At 43.6% G+C, this 22,529-nt stretch overlaps 1 protein-coding gene and 1 long non-coding RNA gene across 9 annotated transcripts; both read left to right on the top strand.

Annotated features, from left to right (window-relative positions):
* Positions 1-4,028: 4,028 nt before the first annotated feature.
* On the top strand, positions 4,029-8,822 carry LOC123114182 (ferredoxin, root R-B1). 6 transcript variants are annotated; one of them, XR_006456445.1, is made up of 4 exons: positions 4,735-5,131; positions 5,374-5,675; positions 5,809-7,476; positions 8,207-8,822. XR_006456445.1 is itself a non-coding variant. In XM_044535566.1 (3 exons), the coding sequence occupies exon 1, from the start codon at positions 4,042-4,044 to the stop codon at positions 4,528-4,530; it is 489 nt and encodes a 162-aa protein (XP_044391501.1). In that variant the 5' UTR covers positions 4,029-4,041; the 3' UTR covers positions 4,531-5,131; positions 5,374-5,675; positions 5,809-8,822. The 6 variants fall into 6 exon arrangements, 1 of the variants encoding a protein (XP_044391501.1); XR_006456447.1 differs by having other exon boundaries at positions 4,736-5,131; positions 5,809-6,613; positions 7,247-8,822; XR_006456443.1 differs by having other exon boundaries at positions 4,736-5,131; positions 5,809-6,613; positions 7,203-8,822.
* Positions 8,823-10,166: 1,344 nt separating this feature from the next.
* On the top strand, positions 10,167-13,546 carry LOC123117629 (uncharacterized). 3 transcript variants are annotated; one of them, XR_006457444.1, is made up of 4 exons: positions 10,167-10,651; positions 10,742-11,834; positions 12,615-12,675; positions 13,270-13,546. It is a non-coding gene; the product is annotated as an uncharacterized lncRNA (long non-coding RNA). The 3 variants fall into 3 exon arrangements; XR_006457443.1 differs by having other exon boundaries at positions 10,167-11,834; XR_006457445.1 differs by having other exon boundaries at positions 10,167-11,834; positions 12,571-12,675.
* Positions 13,547-22,529: the final 8,983 nt, after the last annotated feature.

Raw genomic sequence — 22,529 nt, 5'->3', positions numbered from 1 at the left:
AGTATATGAGATTATTTGAACTAGTTGAATTAATATAACTAGTTTATTTTTAGTAAATACTTAGTTGAATTAGTTGAATTAACAGAACTAGTTGAATTAATAGAACTAGTTGAATTAGTTGAATTAATTGAATTAATTGAATTAGTAAGTGTTTAATATTTCGCCTATATGAACATAGGAAATGTCGTCTGACGACGAAAAAGATTTCATTATATGCGAATACTGTGAAGACCAGCGCGGCCTATGCGACAGAAATTTCCTTGTTGATGATAGACGATTCAGCATCAAGCTGGATGAGACCTTCGAATTCGATACCGTAAGTCACAACGACAAGTCTGTTTTCGTAATTAAGCATGACTTATATATGCTTCATTTGCTTCAATTTATAATTTTTAATTTTCACTATTCTACTAGCGCATCCCCTGCCATGCAAGATTTTTTGTCTTGGATAAGATATGTTTCAATGCTATGGAAACTATGGAGGTAAAGAGAGTTACCTGAAAACTGAGCATGGATATACTTTCAACGTCAAAGTATACAATGCAAACACGTACACCTATTTTGAATGCAAAAATTGGCAAGCACTATGCAAAGCTTATCCATTTGAGCCTGATATGGTTATCACCTTTGATATTCGTCCCAAAGATGATATTGAAGGTAATAGAGACATTTGGGTCGATGTGCAGACGCCTCCAGTTCTACCATTATGTGAGTTTTCTCAACTATATTTTTGTCTTTGATATTGCTTATTCAAAAATAATTGACAACTAATTTCTATTGACAGCTTATTTCCATTCAAGCAAACATGTCCGGTGCTTGGTAGACAGGACCTACTACTGTCCCGGAGCTGAACTAAACTACGAGGAGATAAGTCATTATGTTTCATGGCTTGAAGATCTTCATACTGTCAAGACAAATTTTCTTCCTGCACTTAGAAATATTAGTACTCAAAACGTGCGGCCAATAGTGATCGTATTGAACTACGGTCACATCTATTTAGGAATGATGGTAATATTTTTACTATTTGTCCTCAGTGCATCTTTTGCATACATAATTTTTTTGCTAAACTTTCATTGCTAAGTGTATTAATTAAGTACTATATGATGTTCTTCAACAGGGACTCCCGATGGCAGTTGTGCCTCAGGAGATCGAGACTAAAGGTCGCATGTCAATTGTTAGCTTACGGCCAAGATATCCTACATTGCACATGAGTTTATTCAGGATTTCTAGAAGTGATGAATATGCTTAATAGTGAAAGATTGGAGGAAAATTGTTAACGATCGCAGAGAAGTACTAGGGGGCAGCAATGAGAAGCGCATCCGACAATTAGGAGACAGGATCATCTACATGCTCCAGTATGATGAATCAGGAGAGCTATACATGTTCTATGCTATTTTACCTGAGAGAGAGCAGCATGAGTGATTTAGCTAGTTTCATGCTCTTAGTACTTGTCCTCTCAAGTCCGTGTTCTTCGTCTTGAACTTAATCTCAAAGAGTAATTTGCTTTTGTGGTGTTATGAACGCTTATAATATCATGACCATCATATTTTGAACTCGATGATATTTTTGCTTCTGGTACAAGTGAATGTTTCTTATTTAAGCTAGTGTTGGTGGTGATTAGATAGCGGTAATCAAGTATATGCCATATCCATATATATTATACTTGATCACCTAATTAGGTGATCAAGTATAATATGGATATATGGCATATACTCTTGATCACTTAGCTAGTATATAGCTATAGGAATGCATCCAGTCGAAACTAATATGCGGTACTTTCACCTAATGATTTAACAACTCATTATAATGTAAAACAATCACTAAATTAAATTGAAAACACAAAATTAAAGGAAAAAATAAAAAAAACACCCAAACATTTAGTACCGGTTGGTGTTACCAACCGGTACTAATGTCCTACACGCACCCGGGCCTAACTCGTGTCACGTGGTGGCACTTTAGCGCTGGTTCGTGATGAACCGATACTAAAGGGAGGGGGGGGGCTTTAGTCCCCACTCTTTAGTGCCGGTTGCCGAACCGGCACTAAAGGCCGTTACGAACCGGCACTAAAGGCCGGTTCTGCACTAGTGACTATGGCTTCCCAAAGGATCCAACTGCTAAGAGGGTCCGAGCCATAACGCATTGATGTGACCATAGCGGCGACTGGACGTGAATGAGGCTGTTATGAGACTTATCTTATATAACGATATATATGGAGGAAGGATTATAAAAAGGTGGGGGTCAAGGTGGATAATATGAGCTCCACTTTTTGGCAACGAGCTTAGTCTATTTAAGCCCAAAGGATCTTCGAATACCCACTGGTCGTCCCAATCTATGGTGAATCCACATAACTACTAATCTGGCAAATACCATGTTGAATTAAATATTTCTTTCTAACCATTTCCTGCCATAATACTTCTTCATTTTCTAGATTCCACCACCACTATAATAGGTTGATATTAAACTTTCCATGTTATGAATGCCAAGCCCCCTTTTTTTCTTTGGTCTACATACAAGTGATATAATAGACCATCACATCATGTGGTATTCTTTTTCCTGGTACCACTTCCGTGCCAAAAATAAAAATATTTTAATAGATCTATCACTCTAACCCTTGGTGATAGACTGGTGTACATAGAAAAGTGATAGACTAGTATGCTAGTTATGCATGCTTTGGTGCTGGTTACTCTACAACCAAGGGTTAGAGTTCCAGATTCCTAGCCATCCAATCTTTTGTACTCCCTCCGTCCCATAATATAAAAACGTTTTTGACACTACCCTCCGTCCCATAATATAAGAGCGTTTTTGATACTACATTAGTGTCAAAAACGCTCTTATATTATGGGACGGAGGGAGTACATCAGATTCCTAGCCATCCAATCTTTCGTACATTTTCCTCATTACGTACCCAGCCAATCACATGCAACCTGCTACCACCCACACGCACACCTAAATATCTGATAGGCCAATACCCCAATTGATAGTTGAAAAATATCAACATACATTGGCTTCACTTTATATCAAAGCCTCACTTTTTTAAAATTGTTTTTTAAACCCGACATTTGCTCAAACTGGTATAGAAGCAGTTTTAAATTCCTAGCCTTTAATATCATATTAAATGAACAATATTGTGTCATAAACATATTGAAAAAACGGCCATCCCTTTATCAATCAGATGAGGATTTAAACCAATATTTTTAGAGCATTTAAACCAACAATTTGACCGCCATTATGAGCGTGTTGAACTATCCTTTGCAAACAGTTAGCATCAATGTTAAAGAAGGAAAGGGGAGAGTAGTGCTCTTTGCCTCACACCTTTGAAACTCCCAAATTTTCTCTCAACTACATCATTAACTTGTACTTCTCACGGTGCCCGTTTTTACTCTTGCTGGGCTCGCGCAGGGGCACATAAATTACAGACGTGAGAGGGGTGTCTCTGAAAATCTCTTGTGCCAAGTGGCCGTGCCTGATTGGGTGTTTTTTTTACCGGAGCTGCAAGTTAGTGGATGGTGGAGTCAACTTCTTACAAGTTCATGGACTAAATCATCACCGACCGCGGAAGTTTATGGACCCCCGGTGCTTTTACCTCTGGATGTTAGGTGTCCTTCCCTTAACCACTACCTCAAACCAGTTCATCCAGGTCTCATTAAATCCTTTCTTTTTAGAATATATGGAAAAGAGAATCCCAGTTCACTTTGTCATAAGCCTTTTCAAGGAAATACAGAGATAGTTGATCTTTGTAATTCAGATGGTACCATTTCTACTACTTGAGTAATAGTACAAGTTTTAGCGTGCACAGACATGAATACACACCAAGTTGGCCGTGTATAGGCCGTGTCCAAGGCTGCTGCGCTGCGCTTGCGCCGGAGGTCGCCGATGAAGCTTCTCCGCCTAGGTCCGGATCCTAACAGAAACCATTGGATCCTAACGAAAACAACCCAACACCTGGGCTCACGCCGTCGTCGTGACGCTTCCGCCTATTAAAGGTGACCGCCGCCGCCGCCACCCACAGCCCACTCCACCACGACAGGAACCGCAAGGGAAATGTCAACCAGCACGTTTGCAACCTCGGCCCGCGCGCTCCAGCACATCATTTCAACAGCCGGTGCCTCCCGCAGAGCGGCCACGAGCCCTCGCCGTCCGTCGTCTCTAGGCTTCGCCGGCCGAGGAGGCGCGCTGCTGCAGGTTCCGAGCGTCCTTATTAGGTCCTCCCGCTGCAAGCTGGACGTCTCCGCGGCGGCCGTCTACATGTTGAAGCTGGTGACCCCGGGAGGGCGGGAGTACGAGCTCGAGGCGCCGGACGACGCCTACATCCTCGACACGGCCGAGAGCGCCGGCGTGGAGCTGCCGTGCGCGTGCCGCGCCGGGGCGTGCTACAAATGCGCCGGCAAGGTTGAGGCCGGCACGGTCCACCGGGCGGACGGCTCGCTCCTCCACGGCAGGCTGCAGGAGGAAGGCTACGTGCTCATCTGCGTGTCGTGCCCCAGGTCCGACTGCGTCATACATACCCACAAGGAGGACGACCTTTGGTGACAGCCACTGGCGATAGATTGTTAGGCTCCATCTTTGGTGCTTGAACCAGCAAAATAAATCTAATCTAATCTCTACCTCTCTACCTACTAATAAACCAGCGATTGCTTCTGGTCGTCCGTGATCGGGCTTTTTTGCAAAACAGTACCCCCGTTTCTGATAAATTGACCCGCAGTCCTACTTAAAGTGTGGATAACGTTTCGTTTTTTTGCAAAAAAAACCCTGCCACCACAGCCCGTACGAGAACACAAGGGTTACCTCCGCCGCCGCGCCCCATCCCTCCACCGCCGCGCCCCCGTCCCTCTGCTCGGCGCCGCGCGCCCCATCCCTATGCTAGCCGCCTCGACCCATCCCTCCACCGCCGCGCCCCCGTCCATCCTCTCCTCGGTGCCCGTCCTCGCTCCACCGTTGCCGAATCTGGACGAGATCGGGAGAATCCGCCGGATCTCGCGGAGCTGCTCGTTGTCCATGCGGGGAGGACGAACGAGCTGCTCGTCGGACATGCACGGAGCACGGACGAGCTGCTCATCGGCGTCCGTCCCACAGCCCCGCTGAAGACGGCGCCCAGCCCCCTCGACAACGCACTCCTCCTACTTGCCGCCCGGTATACCTCCCCTACTCGCCGGCCCCTGGATCCCACTCCCCCTAGGCAAACATAGTGTTTGATGAAATTTGACTATAGAATTGTTTTCTATACTGCTATCGTGCTACGTCGTCAATGCAGGGTGTGTAGAAGATGTTGTCCTGGGTCTGTAGAGGATGCGGTGTGTGGCTGCTTTTGTGTATGCATATATGTTAATTGGTGTGTGTGTGTGTGTGTGTGTGTGTGTGTGTGTGTGTGTGCAGGGTGCAAACAGCGACGGCGAGTAGGCGGCAAGTATACTGCACCGAGAAGCGATACAGGGGCATGAAGCAAGCGAGTAGGAATGCGCGGCGACCTGCTACTGCACTAATAGTAGCCTTGACGGAGTACCGGGGCCAGCTCGACAGGGCATGCCGCCCGCTGGTAGACACTTGGTTGTGTGAGATGGAGATGAACCCCGGGTCGTCACCTCTGCCGCCTGGACAAAGCTCCACCGGTGCTGGGGATGAACCCTGCGTCTGTGATGGTGATGACGCTCTCCATCTACTTTCTCCAGTGGCTATAAGTGAGTAAAGATCACATCGTGGATGTGTTTTTCTTCAGAGATGTGGCCCTGTTATTGTTGGCTGTCGAATTTGCGATGTAATCCGTCCCTATGTCGGTGTATTAACCACTTCGCCCTCCCGCACAATGAGCAGAACAGAGCAGCGGCTGAAATTTACCCATTGATTTCTTGGAGTGATTCAAACCTAGGAAGCCTGCTACTTGTGCAAGCGACAGGGTAACAAGTTTCAGTTTTCTTATTGATGCACCTCAATTTGCAAGGTTAGAACAATGTCAGTTTACTTTATATTGGTTTTTTAATTTCTACACCCTTAAGCAAATCTAATTATATAGGTAGTACGGAAAGCAGGAAAATTATGTAACTATTTGGGTGTACTCATGTCAGATTGAGGAGAAAGAATTATTTTATTCACCATCCTATTTTTTATCTATAATGATGATCACCTTTTCCATCTTGTGATCTTCTTTGTGCCAGTTGTGCGAATACTTTGTTTGCACCTTAGTGGGACTGAAATTTTCCTGATACCATGAGTCATGGTAGTAGGCTGCTACGGCAAAAAACTGGTAAGCCCCCTAAGGGAAGAAATTTGAAGAAAGTCTCATCCTGCTTACCATGTTTCATCTTAAAATTTTGGCTTGATTTTTTTTCTGTGTAACCTATATCTCTGCATGGTTACTTTCTCTAGACATGCTTTAGCTGCAGCATTGGTCAAGTGGCTTGAACACAACTCACATGAGTCATTGCCAAATGGCCCTTTTCTGAAATTCATTCTCTTATGCACTGAGAGAGGAGTTACACCATGACAGTATGTATACATACAGATGCAAACTCATGCAGATGATGACTGAAGAATTTTTCATGAATTTTCCAACCTGAATTGGCTACAGAGGTTGGGAAAAGAGGAGTCCAGGCTCTAATGAACACAGGTTCTTTCGCAGGTGACTAACAGTTGGCACCTCTATCTTTACATTACATTAGGCCAGCGTTACAAAGCCTATATATGCCTCTGCCTACCTGCTCAATGGACGATCCGATCACAAAAAAATGAATAAAAATACTCATCAGTTTGTCAAAATACATGTTAGTTATCTTAGGAACGAGTATAGCTATCACCAGAGTACATGCAGATATTTCAATTTTTCTATGAAGCAAACTTATGTTATGATTATCACATTTCGATCTTGGAGTAATGATTGACAAAACTAGATGGTTACTGCAGTCTGCACCAGTCCAGTATTTCTTATTACAAGTTTGAGCTCCATAGGGATAATCTGATTAGTGTATCACAAGCTTGCTGTTTCTAATTGTGCAAATTCTGTAGTTATTTTAGTGTTTTGCAGAATGCATAGATTTTCCATAACAGAAAGAAGTGGATGTATAACCTGATTTGGCTTTATTATTTGGTGCCAGTTGGCTTTGGAAATCCCAGTTTCTTCAGTATTGTAACTCTCTGTCAAATCGTCAAATTAAACTGATCTTTCTATTTGGACAACTTGTAATTTGTAATATTATGATTTTCCTTTTTAGAAACCAATTCAACTAGACCAGGACTATGTTTATTTGTCCTCCAGTGTTTGTTGGAATGAGATGACACATGGTATGCCAGCTAACAAGCAACTGAAGCAAGACGATTTTGTAATTTCTTGGAAAGAATGAGCCCCTGAACCCAGGATGGCGAAGGATCCAATGTGTCAGGACCAGTGAGGGAATTGCAGAGCTTCATATTCAGTTTATTTTAGGTCCTTGCCTACTTCAAGTGCCTAGATTACAGGAAACATGTTTCTTCAAGTGTCTACTTCAAGTAAGTTTCTTATAGAAGTAGTCAGTTTGATTCCTTCAAAATAGTTGTTGCCTGATAATTTGTGTATGACTAGATAGTAGTACCTCAAATTTGCTTCAGCTTCTTAAAACAGAGTAATTTTGTAAATCCTAACAGAACTCTATCAGTCTGAACCAATTTCTTGTAAATCTGCAATACAACATAGCCTCATCTGATCCAATCATTGGTTTCAGATCAATACATCCTTGTGCATTCCTATAAGATCAATAAAATTCAGTTTGATTGTGTCAAAAACTTGCTGCTTGACAATCTATATGACTAGATAGCAATACCTTAAAATTGCTTTTGGTTTTAAACTGAACTGAACTCAGTTGGGGCTGAACTGAACTCAGTTTGGTTCTACAAAATATAGGGTTGTATTCATTCTATAAAAACTGAACTGAAGCTAAACGTTTGGTGGGCAAAATAATTTGATGGACTGTAGTTTCTTTGAATTTTTTTGTTAACTCTAAACTGGACTCAACTCAGTTTGATTCTGTAAAAAAGATTGTGACAGACTTATATATATGCAGCAGTCTTTCACCAACACTCAAATTAGATGGGCATGATATTTAAAAGAAATCGACATACTGTAGTTTATGAGAATTTGGCAAGAAACTCGGAACCGATGGACTTGACTTGTGAAAAAATGTAATCAATGGACGACTACAGTTTATATCAAACACAGAATCGATGGACTTTCGCAATGCAGGCTTGCCCTTACCATTTACCAGGTGGCGACTTGCCGGAGGAGCCGGTGGTGCTGCTGCGACCTTCTCCGGGCGATGGTCAATGATGCAAGCTAAAACCGGGGATGGGATAGCGGCTCCGGGCGACAATCAGAGGCGAGGCAGCGCTGCAGACCGAGGGCAAAGTGCTGCACCAGGGCGACGGCGCGGGGCGAGGAAGAAGCGGCGGATGGGGCTGCGCATAGGGGAGTTGGGGCGACGGCTCGGTTCAGCGCACGGGATCGTATTAACTCTGTTTTCTCCTAGGTACCTGCGCTGGTATAGTTTCTCCGTGGGGTTACCAAACGATTCTCTCTCCTCCTTGATTAAGATGTTACATCAGTTTTCTGCTTACATGGCAGGCTTAGCATCCGTCCAGGGTGGAGCACTGGGAGCAGCCTTATAGAAGTAATGCAATATATTCTCTCTTATGCCTACTTGAAATACTGTTGTGGGTTTGTACTTTGCCTCTCATATTGCAAGGATAACACATTGTATGCCAATTCTCTTAACTGTAGTAAGGATGAAGCAGGAAAGTGTGCTGGACCTTCTAACATGAATATTGTACATGTACGAGCTACGAGCCACTATTTTTTATCATATGGATTGTAAATGTAGTGACACCGAAGTTTGTAACATATCCTTAAATTTCTTTATTGTAACATTATGTTAACTAAAAATCTGGTAGCCGTGACCTTGATATTCCCTGTAGAGCCAGCAAAAAGTAGAATAAAAAGTTTCATTACAATTGATGATTGAATGTCAAATGGCAGTGATTTTATATCAATGTGTGGGAGGTTGATGAAAGATTGCGTGCAGAGTATACCAATGAAAAACATCATTTATTTAGATGAGCTATTACCAAAGCAGATATACTATATTTCTAGCTAAGTTAACATTGCTAAAATATTTCATTGGACGGCAACATACATATAAGCCTATTCTGAAATGTCCGAAAATATTGAAGCTTCAGCACGGTGCTCCAACACCTGTGGAGGAGCTGCACCGTTTTGGACGTGTTGGTCAACTTCTGTTGCTTGAGGGGTTGATCATGAGCATAGCATAGGCCGATGGCGGGGAGGTGGTCTGTGTCGGGGAAGAGGGCGACGCTGGGGAGGGGGCCAATGATGTGGAAGAGGGTGATGAAGGGAGGAGGATGTCGGTAGGAGAGGGAGGCAATGGCGTGGTGGTGAGCTAAATAGAGTGAGGTGGAGGGTTGGTGGTTTGGCGATGGCGAGCTTGTGAGAAGGGAACAATGGCGGCGTCATGAATAGCGCTTCGACTGGGTTCATCAGAAGGGGAATTCAGAACTAAGATATGCCACTTGGCGATGCAATTCTCGTCGTAAATATATTAAGCTATGTGATTCGACTTCACAAAGCCAAGCTTCGGCAACTTCACCAAATTATACTATGAGAGGCCTCTGATCCACGTAGTTGGTGAAGCACGGAGTTGAAGGAGATCCGAACAATCCCTGAACTAAAGTTCTGCTGTTGGACATCAACATATCAAACTGAAACAAGACAGATTGATGAGCCTACCCTACCGGTGGTTGAATAATTGTAGGTCTTAGTGTCACCTCATGATACTATCCATGCTTTCTATCCTCAAGAAGCCATTCGTTTAACTGCACTGTCACCCGTAGCAACGCACGGGCCTTTGTGCTAGTACTAATAAAGCAGCTAATGCTTCTGGTCGTCCGTCGTTAGCAATTTTACAGAAAACCCCTTTATCTTTCCGGGAATCAACCTGCCGTCCAAAGCGAACCGGTATGAAGGGAAAAAACGGGGGATTGGATGAGTTGCCCCACTTTACAAGGGGTTGGATGATTTGCCCTTTGATTGTCTCAATGACAGTGGCCCCGGGCCCCACCTGGTAGCCTCTCAGGGGGGGCAAATTATCCAATGAAGAAGTAAAGTAGGGCAAAAGATCCAATTTCTCGAAAAAACGCAGGCACGTTCTGCCTCCCGGCGCTCCGCCCCGCCCCACCAACCTCCTGCGACGCCCCACGCGCCGCCGGCCGCCTCCTGCCTCTCACCTCCTTCCCCGCCCCGCCCAGCACCGCCTCACCGCGTGCCGCCGGCTGGCTCCTGCCTCGCCAGGGTAAGAAAAAGGGGTCGCCTGCATCCTCCCACCCGCACGCCTGCGCTCGCCTCGCCCCCACGGCTTCACTCTCTTGGCACCGGCGGCAGGCCATCCTGCCACCCGACTCGCCTAGCCTGCACGGAGGCGGCCGATGGAAGTTCGATCTCCCCTTCCCCCTCACCCGCCATCTACGACCACCATCCTCACCGCCCCCTCCCTTACCTCAGCCCGATCTAGACGCCTAACCCCTCTCAACCCTCTCTGAGCACAACCTGTTCCGTCGGCGGCAACAGCGCCTCCTTCTGGCCGGATCAAGGCGTGGAGACCCATGCTCCCCTCATCTGGTTGAACACAGCTGAGCACATATGTTCCCTGCCTTTCTGCTACATGTACGAACTGAAGCTTATTGTGTACACTTTGGTTGCTTTTTTTAGAGAGAAAACACTCTGGTTGCAGGTAGAATCAGAAATCAAAGTCCACAGAGATGCATATGTCATGGGCGAATGCATGATGTAATAGAATCCAGAGGACCTTCAGACTTGGTTCTCTGCTGGGGTGAAGGGTGTGAAGTGTTGTGCCGAGATGCAGATTCAGAGCCTTTTTTCTTTCCAATTTGTACATGCTCGGCAATCCAGAACCGGTTTTACTTTTCCTTAAAGAAACTGATTTAACTTTTTGCTGTCTCCTAGAGGGCGCTGAATCAGGCTGATGTGCGCTTGGCCAAACGAAGGAGCAGACAATCACTCAGAAGAAATTCATCCGAGCTCTCAAGTTGAAGTCAAACTGGCCAGCTACGTTTCAAAGGTAACATCTACTCCCTTTGTCTCAAAGTATAAGATTTTTTGGTCGAGATATATACTGAGATAGAGGGAGTATATAATACAGTAAGTAAGATGATAGTTTGATGTGTAGACAGGAAGAAATCACACACAATAGATGCAGCTGGTATTTTGGAAATAAAGGCAGAGGTTTAAATTCAGAACTGGGACTAATTGGTTTGTAATTTATACATGTCCCCAACATGAATACTGCAGTCTTTGTCATAAGATTTCCAATGGTACTGATTTTTTTTGAATTATAATCTTTTAAAAGTAGAGCAAGAACAGGATGTTGTCTATCAGTTTTAACCAAGTGCAGAATTTCGTTTGGCATCAATATATCTATTTCGATATAGAAAGAATTTGAGGATTATCATGTTTCCATTATGAGACGTGGCTCAGCATAATTGCATCCCCAATGCCAAGCCCACCGAGTTCACTGAAAGCTATAAGCAGGAGATCACAATGATGCATATCGCCGTCACATTCAGACCCAAATATCTAGGAGCTGCGGTCTGGACATCATTAACAGGACAGGGCAAAGTCAAGCCTCAGGGGTGGTGGCGACAGCAATGTGGCCTGCAGGCTATGGGTCTAGCAGCACGTGGCAGGCAGTAGTGCGCGTGCCCAGTGCTCGCGGCGGCTGGGATAATGAAGTACTGGATCTGCGGTGAACGGCCATCCGCAAGATCTACATCATCATCTTTTGGTCAGTTCACCATGAAAGCCATTCTGTGATATGCGGTTGTTCCAATATTATGTTTTCTGATTATTTGCACATAGGACTATTAGTGCTGCTGCTACAACTGAAGCCTAGAAATTTCTACTTACCATGCACGACCAACTATGGTGCCAAGAGTTGACATCTAGCTTGCACACATTAGCAGTAATTTCTACACATGTTTGAAACTGTCTTATTGGGATAAAATAAACGTATTTTCCACGGATTTTAAAACTGAGTGATTCACAGTTTCCAGTGTGATTGTTTGAGGTCTGTTAGTAACTTTTTCTTAAGTGTGGTTACTGTCTATTTAACACTGGGTGTCCTCTAATCTTCATTTTAGCTGCTCCCCTCAGAGACATGTCACGTCTATAAAGGTTCAAGGTTTTTGAGTCGCGACTTGGCGAGTCGCCGCGAGCCCTGCGGCTCAGCGTATAGTCGACGAAAGTCGCTGTATAGCCGCCCTAAGTCGCTGTATAGTCGCGAGTCGCCCTGATTTTTGGAAAACGACTTAGCGATTAGTCGGTGATTAGTCGGCGACTAATCAGTGACTCAAAAACCATGTAAAGGTTATTAAAGTTTGACATGGATTTCTTTTCATAAATGGGTGATCTACTCTACTCCGCTGCACCTTATGTTCTCTTGTATTATCATGAGATTTTGCTGGATGTCACTCCAATTGCTAAATCTGGAGATAACTATTTTACACATATTGTCTACCCAGATAAACAAGATTTATGAGATCCCTGCATTTTTGTTGTGGCACAGAACCACGGAGCGTTTCTTCGGTGTATCACCCCTCCACATCTTAATAATAACTCATGTGAAGGTTAGCGCAACCTCCCTGAAACTTACATTCACACCACATTCTCAACTGAGATGATGCCATAGATCTTTTTATGTTATATGTGGATGAACAACAAACAGATTAAGTCTTGTTCACGTCCGTCCTCATGTATACATGCAGTTTCTATTCTAGGATTTCATCTCTGCACTCCATTCTGCATCCTGAATATTCAAAGTCTCGAGTTTGCACAACATTGAGTCTCAATTTTGAATAAATGAATATGTCAAGGATAGGTTGAATAGGTCTGTATGTCTTAACCATGCTATTAGATTTTTGGGTATGGATGACACGCTGTCTTAATCTTCGGTGATTGAATTCATTGCTCAATGCACTGACACCAGTCTCATGTTTAGGCTGTTTGTGCTTATTTGGGCATGATCAATGTACAGTGAAAGTTTTAAGTCCAACAATCCACCTTCAAAAACATCTAGGAAGAAGCTAAAGCATACTTAAATGTAATGGAGAAATCTTCAAAGCAGTATGCTATCCTTTTGTGATGGTATAATTTACAGGGTTGATCCAGGCAAAACAATCTGTCTAATATTTGTTTTCCTTTCATTCATTTTTTCATACAAGGTGATAACACAGAGTCATCCTCAAGGCGACAAACCTTACATTTTCTGTATTGTCATTACATAAAACTAAAACCTTCACGAGCGCACTGATGCTCTTCCTAACGCCCAGCCGCAGCAAGTGTACATGAAACTTCGCACTTTACAGTTTACATACATACTTGCAGTCGTTGGGTTAAAACCCATCTATACATTGTTTTATGTGTTACATATGTTGTCTCCCTACCTTATATGGATATAAATACCAAGGCAAAACTAACCTTATATGAATAAATACTAGGGCCAGCACATTTTTCCTTATGGGTTCCCAGTCAATTCTATGTCATTTCTGAATTTGCCGACTCAAGGAGAAAGAATCTCCACTGTGAGAAGTGCTCTATTGGTTTGGATGTACAATTCTGAATTTTCAGATGTGGTGTGAGGTGTGACATCATCATGAAATACTAGCGCATCTATACAGGATCAAACATAAACGCAACTGTGAAATTGGTGTGTTTTACTTTTGTTTTGAGGGGATTTGTTGTATAATGGAAAAAGGGCACTACTAATACAACCAAAATCAGCATGAGACCAGATGCTTATACCAAAAAATTCAATTTAGTGAGCATAATTGAATCTTCTCTCCCGTTGCAACGCACGGGCATTTTTGCTAGTAAATCTAAAATGCTGTGCTGCTTAGCTTCCACGCCAAGAAAAAGAAGAAGATAAAAAGCCATGCTGGCTAGCTTTGTCAAACTTCGAAGATAATATTAAAAAGGGCGTGGCTAGATCTCAGTCGAGACTTAACCAAGTCCCATTCAGTTGACATAACATATAAAAAAGAAAGAAAAAATTGCACGAATCTTCGTGTAAGATTTCATGAATATAGCATCGACTGATACTTGGTTAAGTCTTAGTCGACTAAAATTTAGTAATTTTGTATTAAAAAACAGCAAAGCGTCCGGTGAGAACACATGCAATGCAGTAGACACGAAAGATACATGTGTAGGGGTTGAAGCTTTGTTGATCTATTATTCAATTCTCACATGACATACATTTTATCCGAAAATACTGTAGGAGTTTAGGCCCCGGCCTCTACATGCAAAAGGTAAAAAGAAAAGTATCGTATACGAATAGTAGAGCATAAAAGGGAAAACATTTATTAGCCAATGCGTAGACTAGATTGCCATTCATGGTTGCTGAATATCTCCTAGACCACTTGCTCCAAGCGAAGAGACATAGCCTATATCATGGTCCTTCAACCTGGGGAGCGTAGACCAACTACGGAGCTAGCGTATATATAAGTTCATAACAAATAAGCTTCTCAACACTCCATGTAGCCATGAAACACATAGCCCGCCCCTGTCGTGAAGTCTTCATTTGCGGGTATTGAGCCGTTCGGAGAAGTCGGAGCAGTCACCGCCCACAATGTCATCCACTAGTCAAGTTTGCATGATATGTACTCCCAGCTATCATTAATCTTATAGCAAGTCTTTTCAACATGTGTGAGTAGGAGGTCTGGATCCCAACAGTTAATGTCATGCTCATCTCACTCCTGCAGGATTTTGGTTTGTTGATTGCATCATAGGAAAACAAATAATTCTTTAAAAGAGGTTTGAGTGGATGCTAGATATCCTATGGTAAGTAGTACAAAGAAATTCTTAGGAAAAACCTATAGGATTTCCTATGAATCAAACGATCAATGCAAGAAATTTTTCTAAGGATTCCAATCCTCCAAAATTCCTATGAAATCCTTTGACTCAAATGAGCCCTAAATCTCTTCTCTCAAGCTAAGGAGTACACAAGGATTTCGCCCTAAGATTACTGCGAGACGAATACATATAATGCAGTTAAGCACACACTGGATTGTTGCCAGTTTGTGTGGAAGCCTTGAACTTACATATCGTGGGGGTGATCTAGTTTCAACCGACGAAAAGAAGCATAGGATGCGACGACGTGCTGGTGTGCTCATGTATATAAGCTTGATTTATTCTGAGCAAAACTTCCGATCTATTAATCAACATCATGGCAGTACAATGAACACAGAAAAAAATAGAAATTACATCTATGTCCGTAGGCCACCCAGCGACGCCTACAGATAATGGAGTGAGCCGAAGGCATGTCCCGTCATCGTCCTCCTTCACCTAGGCCGGAAAAACCTTGTTGTAGTAGATAAATGGGAATTAATTATGCTACGGCGGCAAAGAACCAACGCACCAGAACAACAACCGTCGCTAGAGAAGCGTAGATTGGAAGTCCAACTTGTAGACACATGCACGCAGACGAGTGAAGACCGGATCCAAGCAGAACCACCAAAGATAAACACCAACTGAATCCCGCAAGATCCGCCGAAGACATACCTCCACACACCCTCTAACGATGCGAGATGCACCGCCGGGGTGGGGGCTAGGCAGGGAGAACATTATTCCATCTTCAGGGAGCTGCCGCTACCTTGCTTTCTTGAGCATGACACAAACCCTAAAGAAACTAAAAAAAACACCTAAACACAGGGCAGGATCCCTCCCACCGGAAAGGGACGAAATCCACCGTGCCTCCATGGCCCTAAGGCCAGAGGAGACAAAGCAGATGGGCTGTAGTGGCGGCGGGGGGCGTGGAATCCTTAGTCGACAAGGGAGTCTCTTGTGGAGGAGGGAAAACGTTTATGCACCACACTCTCGTATATAAGCTTGTTTGTTTGTACTTGATTTAGTCATGCCATATGCCCATACTCCCACATAGTATTTGATTTGTCTCTCTGATTCAAAATTTTAGCACCTTGTCCACAAAGAGGGTGAGTTACAAAGTGAGTGGTGTGCGGATACTTAGTCCCGCTCAGTTTGTCATCTAATCTCACATCACGTACATGTAATGTGGAAACAATTAGCCATGATCAACAGATCAAAGAAGAAGAAGAAATTTTAGAAAAGACAAAGCCAAAGGAAGGACTAAGAACCAAAGGGGTCCAAGTCAAGAATATGACCAAATAACTACAGAAACTCATCACGGAGGAGATACGAGATGGATAACTCATCGTGGACTACAACCCCCCCTCCCCTCCCCCCCCCCTCTCGCCAGTACCCAAATACACTCCTCACCTACCACAACTAAGGTTAGCTCTAGTCTTTATCAGCGAACCATAACTTGAAGCAAAGAAAGGGGAAGGCACTAGAGCTCCAAGATGAGTTCAAGGACTTCTAGGTCTGAGTCTGAAATGTTGCCTAGGACTTGGATCAACGCCAAGGAATAAATGCTTGGAGAGGGTCCCTGAGAGTCATGTGTACAACTTGATCTTGTGGCTAAGCTTCTGTCCACGTCTTCCCAGCATAAGACTATGTCGTGCTCCATCAAGGGAACTGAACCTATTCAAAAACATCAAATTGTCAATTTTACTGGTCTATGATGACCCTCATTATAAGGCCATCATCGCGTCCTCAACTAAACATTGTGGTGATTATGTAGTGATACTCCCTAACCTTCTATTATTTTTACGACAACAACAGTGAACCTAGCTCACTTGGGTGGGGAGTGGATGTACAGTTCCACCACCTAAGTTTCCCTCATGGATACGTATGTGAGTTCCTATTATTGTTGTCAAATTGGTTTTTTAAGGGTTTCAGTTTGTGCACATCCAAGTAATTCAAAATTATGAAATGTTGATGTGTATATATAAAAACCAGTTTTTAGAGAAGACAACATGGTTATTGTTTAAAATGTATGAGAGATACAACACTGAAATCATTATGTCTTAATAGGTTGGGCGAAAGTAGGGCTTTGGTACGTAGTAAGCACCAACTTATAATATATACTGGTCAACACCAACAATAGCTTCAGCAATGTTCTACCATGTGTAGTACAAAACATAACTAGATTTTTACTCGCAATAAAAACAGAGTGTGCCCCCACCAAATCCACCTTGGAGAATGCATACCGATCACATGGCCAGACAAATTGAATGTTGTCCCACCCAAAAATCTATGTTGGCTTTCAATCTGTCTTTCAAAAAGTTTTAGAACCTGTTACATTTGTGTTGATATTTAACACTGATCTCATCACTTAAATTGGATCCTGATTGAATTAAAATAATGTAAAAATATATTTTATACTAAATATTTGTACATATTTGAAACTCATTTTAGCGTGTCACAATTTTAACAAGTATAATTACTTATTCGGCACCATTAACTACTTAATAATGCCTAGTATTAGTTGCAACGTAATTTGTCATACATTTGTAATGTATATGAGTGAAACATACATATGCAAGTTGTTAAGTTTAAATTGTATTTTTTGATAAAAAAATTCTTCCTGGATTAGCTTTTGCCAATTGCATAAACTATATATTATATACATATTTATGATGGAGATCTCTAAAGCACATGGTCTAACAAATATCTTTAAATATCGGGTATTAGTGCATAATTAGGTAAACATATTTGTGGAATCTTCTAGGGTATAAATTCCACCGTTAGCATAATTCCTTACCACCTTTGTGTGGCCAAATGCGTCTTCTAAGTTATAGTGATTTAGTAATAAGTCGATAACATGTGTTGCTATGTACTTGGTAGAAATAGCATCTCTAATAATAACAATCGAACTAGTAAAATGTAGTGGATTCAACTACTTTTGTATATATCTATTTTAAATATTTGACATGCTCACCTGAATAGCGTGTGATACCATCTGATCCATACAAATGTTGCACTAATATCCAAAAAAACATTATACAAGGAGTTAAATATGGTAAAGTAGTTAATGTTAATTTCGTTACAACCAATACGTCTTGCATCAGAGCGAGACTAAGCCTAACTAGACTAGTTGTCACTGATTATATTGGTTTGCTCATAAGTGCATGGTATACCTTGTTCATCAATAGTGTGCTTTATTTTATATATTTAGATCGAGAGCACCTCCTCTCTAGACCAGGGTAGTTGCCTACGGGTTGAAAGAAATGGTTTTCTACCATGCATCCTATATACTCCCTCCATTACCCGAAACAAGGCTCATATATCCAAAATGATTTTGCTTGAATTCAAACGATCACAAAATAGAAGGAATATTTTCACTTTGATGGGAACGTTAGAAGACCAAATGTAGTCGGTCTTGGGGTCGATGCGAGACTCATCGGTGATGGTGTTGTCGGCGTTCCCAGCGAAGAAGGGCAGTCCATGCCACAAGAAGCGATCAACATTAGCCCCACTGCATTACTAGAAAAAGGCTTATAGGTGGTCTCAAATGTGTGACGGGCGTGGCGAGGAACCTGCCACTGTGGGGGAACGTTGCATGGAAAACAAAAAAAAATTCTACGCACACGCAAGATCTATCCATCGAGATGCATAGCAACGAGAGGGGAGAGTGTGTGTACGTACCTCGTAGACCGTAAGCGGAAGCGTTTAGTAACACGGTTGATGTAGTCGAACTTCTTCGCGATCCAACCGATCAAGTACCAAACGTAAGACACCTCCGTGTTCAGCATACGTTCAGCTCGGTGACGTCCTCGTCTTCTTGATCCAGCAAGACGGGCGAAGTAGTAGATGAGTTCCGGCAACACGACGGCGTGATGACGGTGGTGATGCAACTATCTCCGCAGGGCTTCGCCGAGCACTATAAAAATATGACCGAGGACGAACTAGAGGGAGAGGGGCACCGCACACGGCTAGGGAATCGTGGTGTGTGTTTCCCCTCTCCCTCCTCTCATATATACTAGACCATGATGGCGTGCGTTGCTGCGCCTGCCAATTTTAATGATCCAAATAGGAGTTTGTGTAAATTTTATGAAGGTAAAAGAGCTTTCAACTCCATATCATTCATGCAAGCTTATGATGTCCATCTTCGGCTTACAAAGCTTTCACCCACACCATCATTTGTTGAAATTCATTCTGCTAGGCGGAACAACTTTTCGTAATAGCTAAATGGCCATATTGTGAGGCATGTAACTGGAATATGCTACATGCTTATTCATAATCTATTAATGGTGTAAATGAAATAATCATTTTTATCTCAGTTTCATATAGTATAAAAGGCTACACCTGTACAGCCCGATGCTTTTTTATAGGCACCTGCATGGCCCGCTGTCCAGAAGTTTGTTAATTAAGAATTATGCGAAAGTAGCTTATCAGTTTAGCGCAACCTGCGAGCAAGGTGCCAACAGTATATCGTGGACCTTTAATCTATTATAATGTGCCAGTATAACCTAGGAGCAGGGTGTCAACATAGTCTCTTAATGTCCAGAAGTTTATTAAGTAAACCCACGTCTTTTAACAAAAACTGAGAAGTAAAGAAACAAACCTTTGTGTGCTCGAGGACAATAGATGAGGTTTAATCGATCATGTCCGCGGTGTGGTTATTATCACATCTCATAATAGAGATATTGGAGAACGCATGCATAGAGCAAGGTCATGAAGGAAGAGAAGATTCAAGACCATGGGGAAAAGGGAAATGAAGGTGGCAGCATGGGGCGAGGAAAATGAAGGAAATTAAGACTGCTACCAAGATCCGGGAGCTTCGTAGCCAGGCTTCTGCCATCGGATCGACCGGTTGATTTAGTAACACACCTTTATAATCATATTATTAACGGGGACTCCAAGGAACGCACCGATGAAATCCAGAGGCAGTACGGCAGCAGCGTGCGCCGCCGCGTCGTGGATGAACAGACCTAACGAGGATTCGAGGGGAGCAGCAATGGAGATACAGTAAATGGGCCAAAGTTTTACTTTGTTGGGCCTGTACTTGAACAACCCGATTAAGGAGATGACGGCCAGGTCCACCTATGGAGCAGCGACCCGATAATGTTGGCCGAGCAGGGGTAAACAAGTGACAGGGAAAAGTATGTCAGAATCTACCCGAGGATGACCATTGATGAGCACAATCGGACGGTTAGCAAACTTAAATCGCTGTGGGGGCCCGTAGGTAGCCCGTTTTACTATTTAGTAATAGGTGGAGGGGGGAGGGGAGGCAGCCCCTAGGGCGCCCCAAGTGGCCGACGGCTGCCCTACGGCGCCTGCCCTGGCCGTATTCCCCCATTCCATATTTGTGCATGGGGGGAAGGAAAAGGGGGGTCGCTGCCTTTGGGGTGCCTCCCCTTTCCTTCCCTCCCTCTTTGGTGCGTGGCCAAGGGGTGGAGGGGCGCACCAGCCCCCTTGTGGGCTGGTGTGCTCCCCCCTTTGGCCCATAAGAATCGTTAGATGTTTTTCGATAGCTCCGACATGCAATTTTGAAGGGAGACTGGTCTATGTTGTGGGAGCATCCTTTTTCGGGAGCAGAATCTGAAGGAAATATGCCCTAGAGGCAATAATAAAGTTATTATTTATTTCCTTATATCATGATAAATGTTTATTATTCATGCTAGAATTGTATTAACCGGAAACATAATACATGTGTGAATACATAGACAAATATAGTGACACTAGTATGCCTCTACTTGACTAGCTCGTTGATCAAAGATGGTTGAGTTTCCTAACCATAGACATGAGTTGTCATTTGATTAACGGGATCACATCATTAGGAGAATGATGTGATCGACTTGACCCATTCCATTAGCTTAACACTTGATCGTTTAGTATGTTGATATTGCTTTCTTCATGACTTATACATGTTCCTATGACTATGAGATTATGCAACTCCCGTTTACCGGAGGAACACTTTGTGTGCTACCAAATGTCACAACGTAACTGGGTGATTATAAAGGTGCTCTACAGGTGTCTCCGAAGGTACTTGTTGAGTTGGCATATTTTGAGATTAGGATTTGTCACTCCGATTGTCGGAGAGGTATCTCTGGGCCCTCTCGGTAATGCACATCACTATAAGCCTTGTAAGCAATGTGACTAATGAGTTAGTTACGGGATGATGCATTACATAATGAGTAAAGAGACTTGCCGGTAACGAGATTGAACTAGGTATTGACATACCGACGATCGAATCTCGGGCAAGTAACATACCGATGACAAAGGGAACAACGTATGTTGTTATGCGGTTTGACCGATAAAGATCTTCGTAGAATATGTGGGAGCCAATATGAGCATCCATGTTCTGCTATTGGTTATTGACCGGAGACGTGGCTCGGTCATGTCTACATAGTTCTCAAACCCGTAGGGTCCGCACGCTTAAAGTTCGATGATGGTTATATTATGAGTTTATGTGTTTTGATGTACCGAAGGTAGTTAGGAGTCCCAGATATGATCATGGACATGACGAGGAGTCTCGAAATGGTCGAGACGTAAAGATTGATATATTGGACGACTATATTCGGACATCGGAAGTGTTCCGGGTAGTTTCGGAGAAAACAAGAGTGCCAGAGGGGCTACCGGAACCCCCCGGGGGAGTATTGGGCCTTAGTGGGCTTTAGGGGAGAGAGCGGGCAGCAGCCCAGGAGGTGGTGCGCCCCCTCCCATGAGGGGTCCAAATTGGACTAGGGGAGGGGGCACACCCCCCTTTCCTTCTCTTTCCCTCTCTTTCCTTCCCCCTTACCTCTTCCTAGTTGGACTAGGAAAGGGGAGTACTACTCCTACTAGGAGGAGGACTCCCCCCATCCTTGGCGCGCCCCAAGGCCAGCTGGCCTCCCCCTTGTTCCTTTATATAGGGGGGTAGGGGGGCACCCTAGAACACAACAATTGATCCATTGGATCTCTTAGCCGTGTGCGTGCCCCCCTCTACCATAATCCACCTCGATAATATCGTAGCAGTGCTTAGGCGAAGTCCTGCGTCGATAGAACATCATCATCGTCACCACGCCGCCGTGCTGACGGAACTCTCCCTCAAAGCTCGACCAGATCAGAGTTCGAGGGACGTCATCGAGCTGAACGTGTGCTGAACTCGGAGGTGCCGTACGTTCGGTACTTGATCGGTCGGATCGTGAAGACGTACGACTACATCAACCGCGTTGTGCTAACGCTTCCGCTTTCGGTCTACGAGGGTATGTGGACAACACTCTCCCCTCTCGTTGCTATGCATCACCATGATCTTGCGTGTGCGTAGGATTTTTTTTGAAATTACTACGTTCGCCAACAGTGGCATCTGAGCCTGGTTTTATACGTAGATGTTATATGCACGAGTAGAACACAAGTGAGTTGTGGGCGATACAAGTCATACTGCTTACCAGCATGTCATACTTTGGTTCGGCGGTATTGTTGGATGAAGCGGCCTGAACCGACATTATGCGTACGCTTACGCGAGACTGATTCTACTGACGTGCTTTGCACATAGGTGGCTGGCGGGTGTCTGTTTCTCCAACTTTAGTTGAACCGAGTGTGGCTACGCCCAGTCCTTGAGAAGGTTAAAACAACACTAACT

The sequence above is a fragment of the Triticum aestivum genome, chromosome 5B (assembly GCF_018294505.1).
Source record: "Triticum aestivum cultivar Chinese Spring chromosome 5B, IWGSC CS RefSeq v2.1, whole genome shotgun sequence".
Classification (NCBI taxonomy): Eukaryota; Viridiplantae; Streptophyta; class Magnoliopsida; order Poales; family Poaceae; genus Triticum; species Triticum aestivum.
The sequence above is the reverse complement of the archived record's forward strand: the minus strand, read 5'-3'. Positions and strand labels throughout refer to the sequence as shown.

Coding starts and splice junctions, on each gene's coding strand:
- LOC123114182 (XM_044535566.1), top strand. CDS start 4,042: ATGTCAACCAGCACGTTTGCAACCTCGGCCCGCGCGCTCCAGCACATC.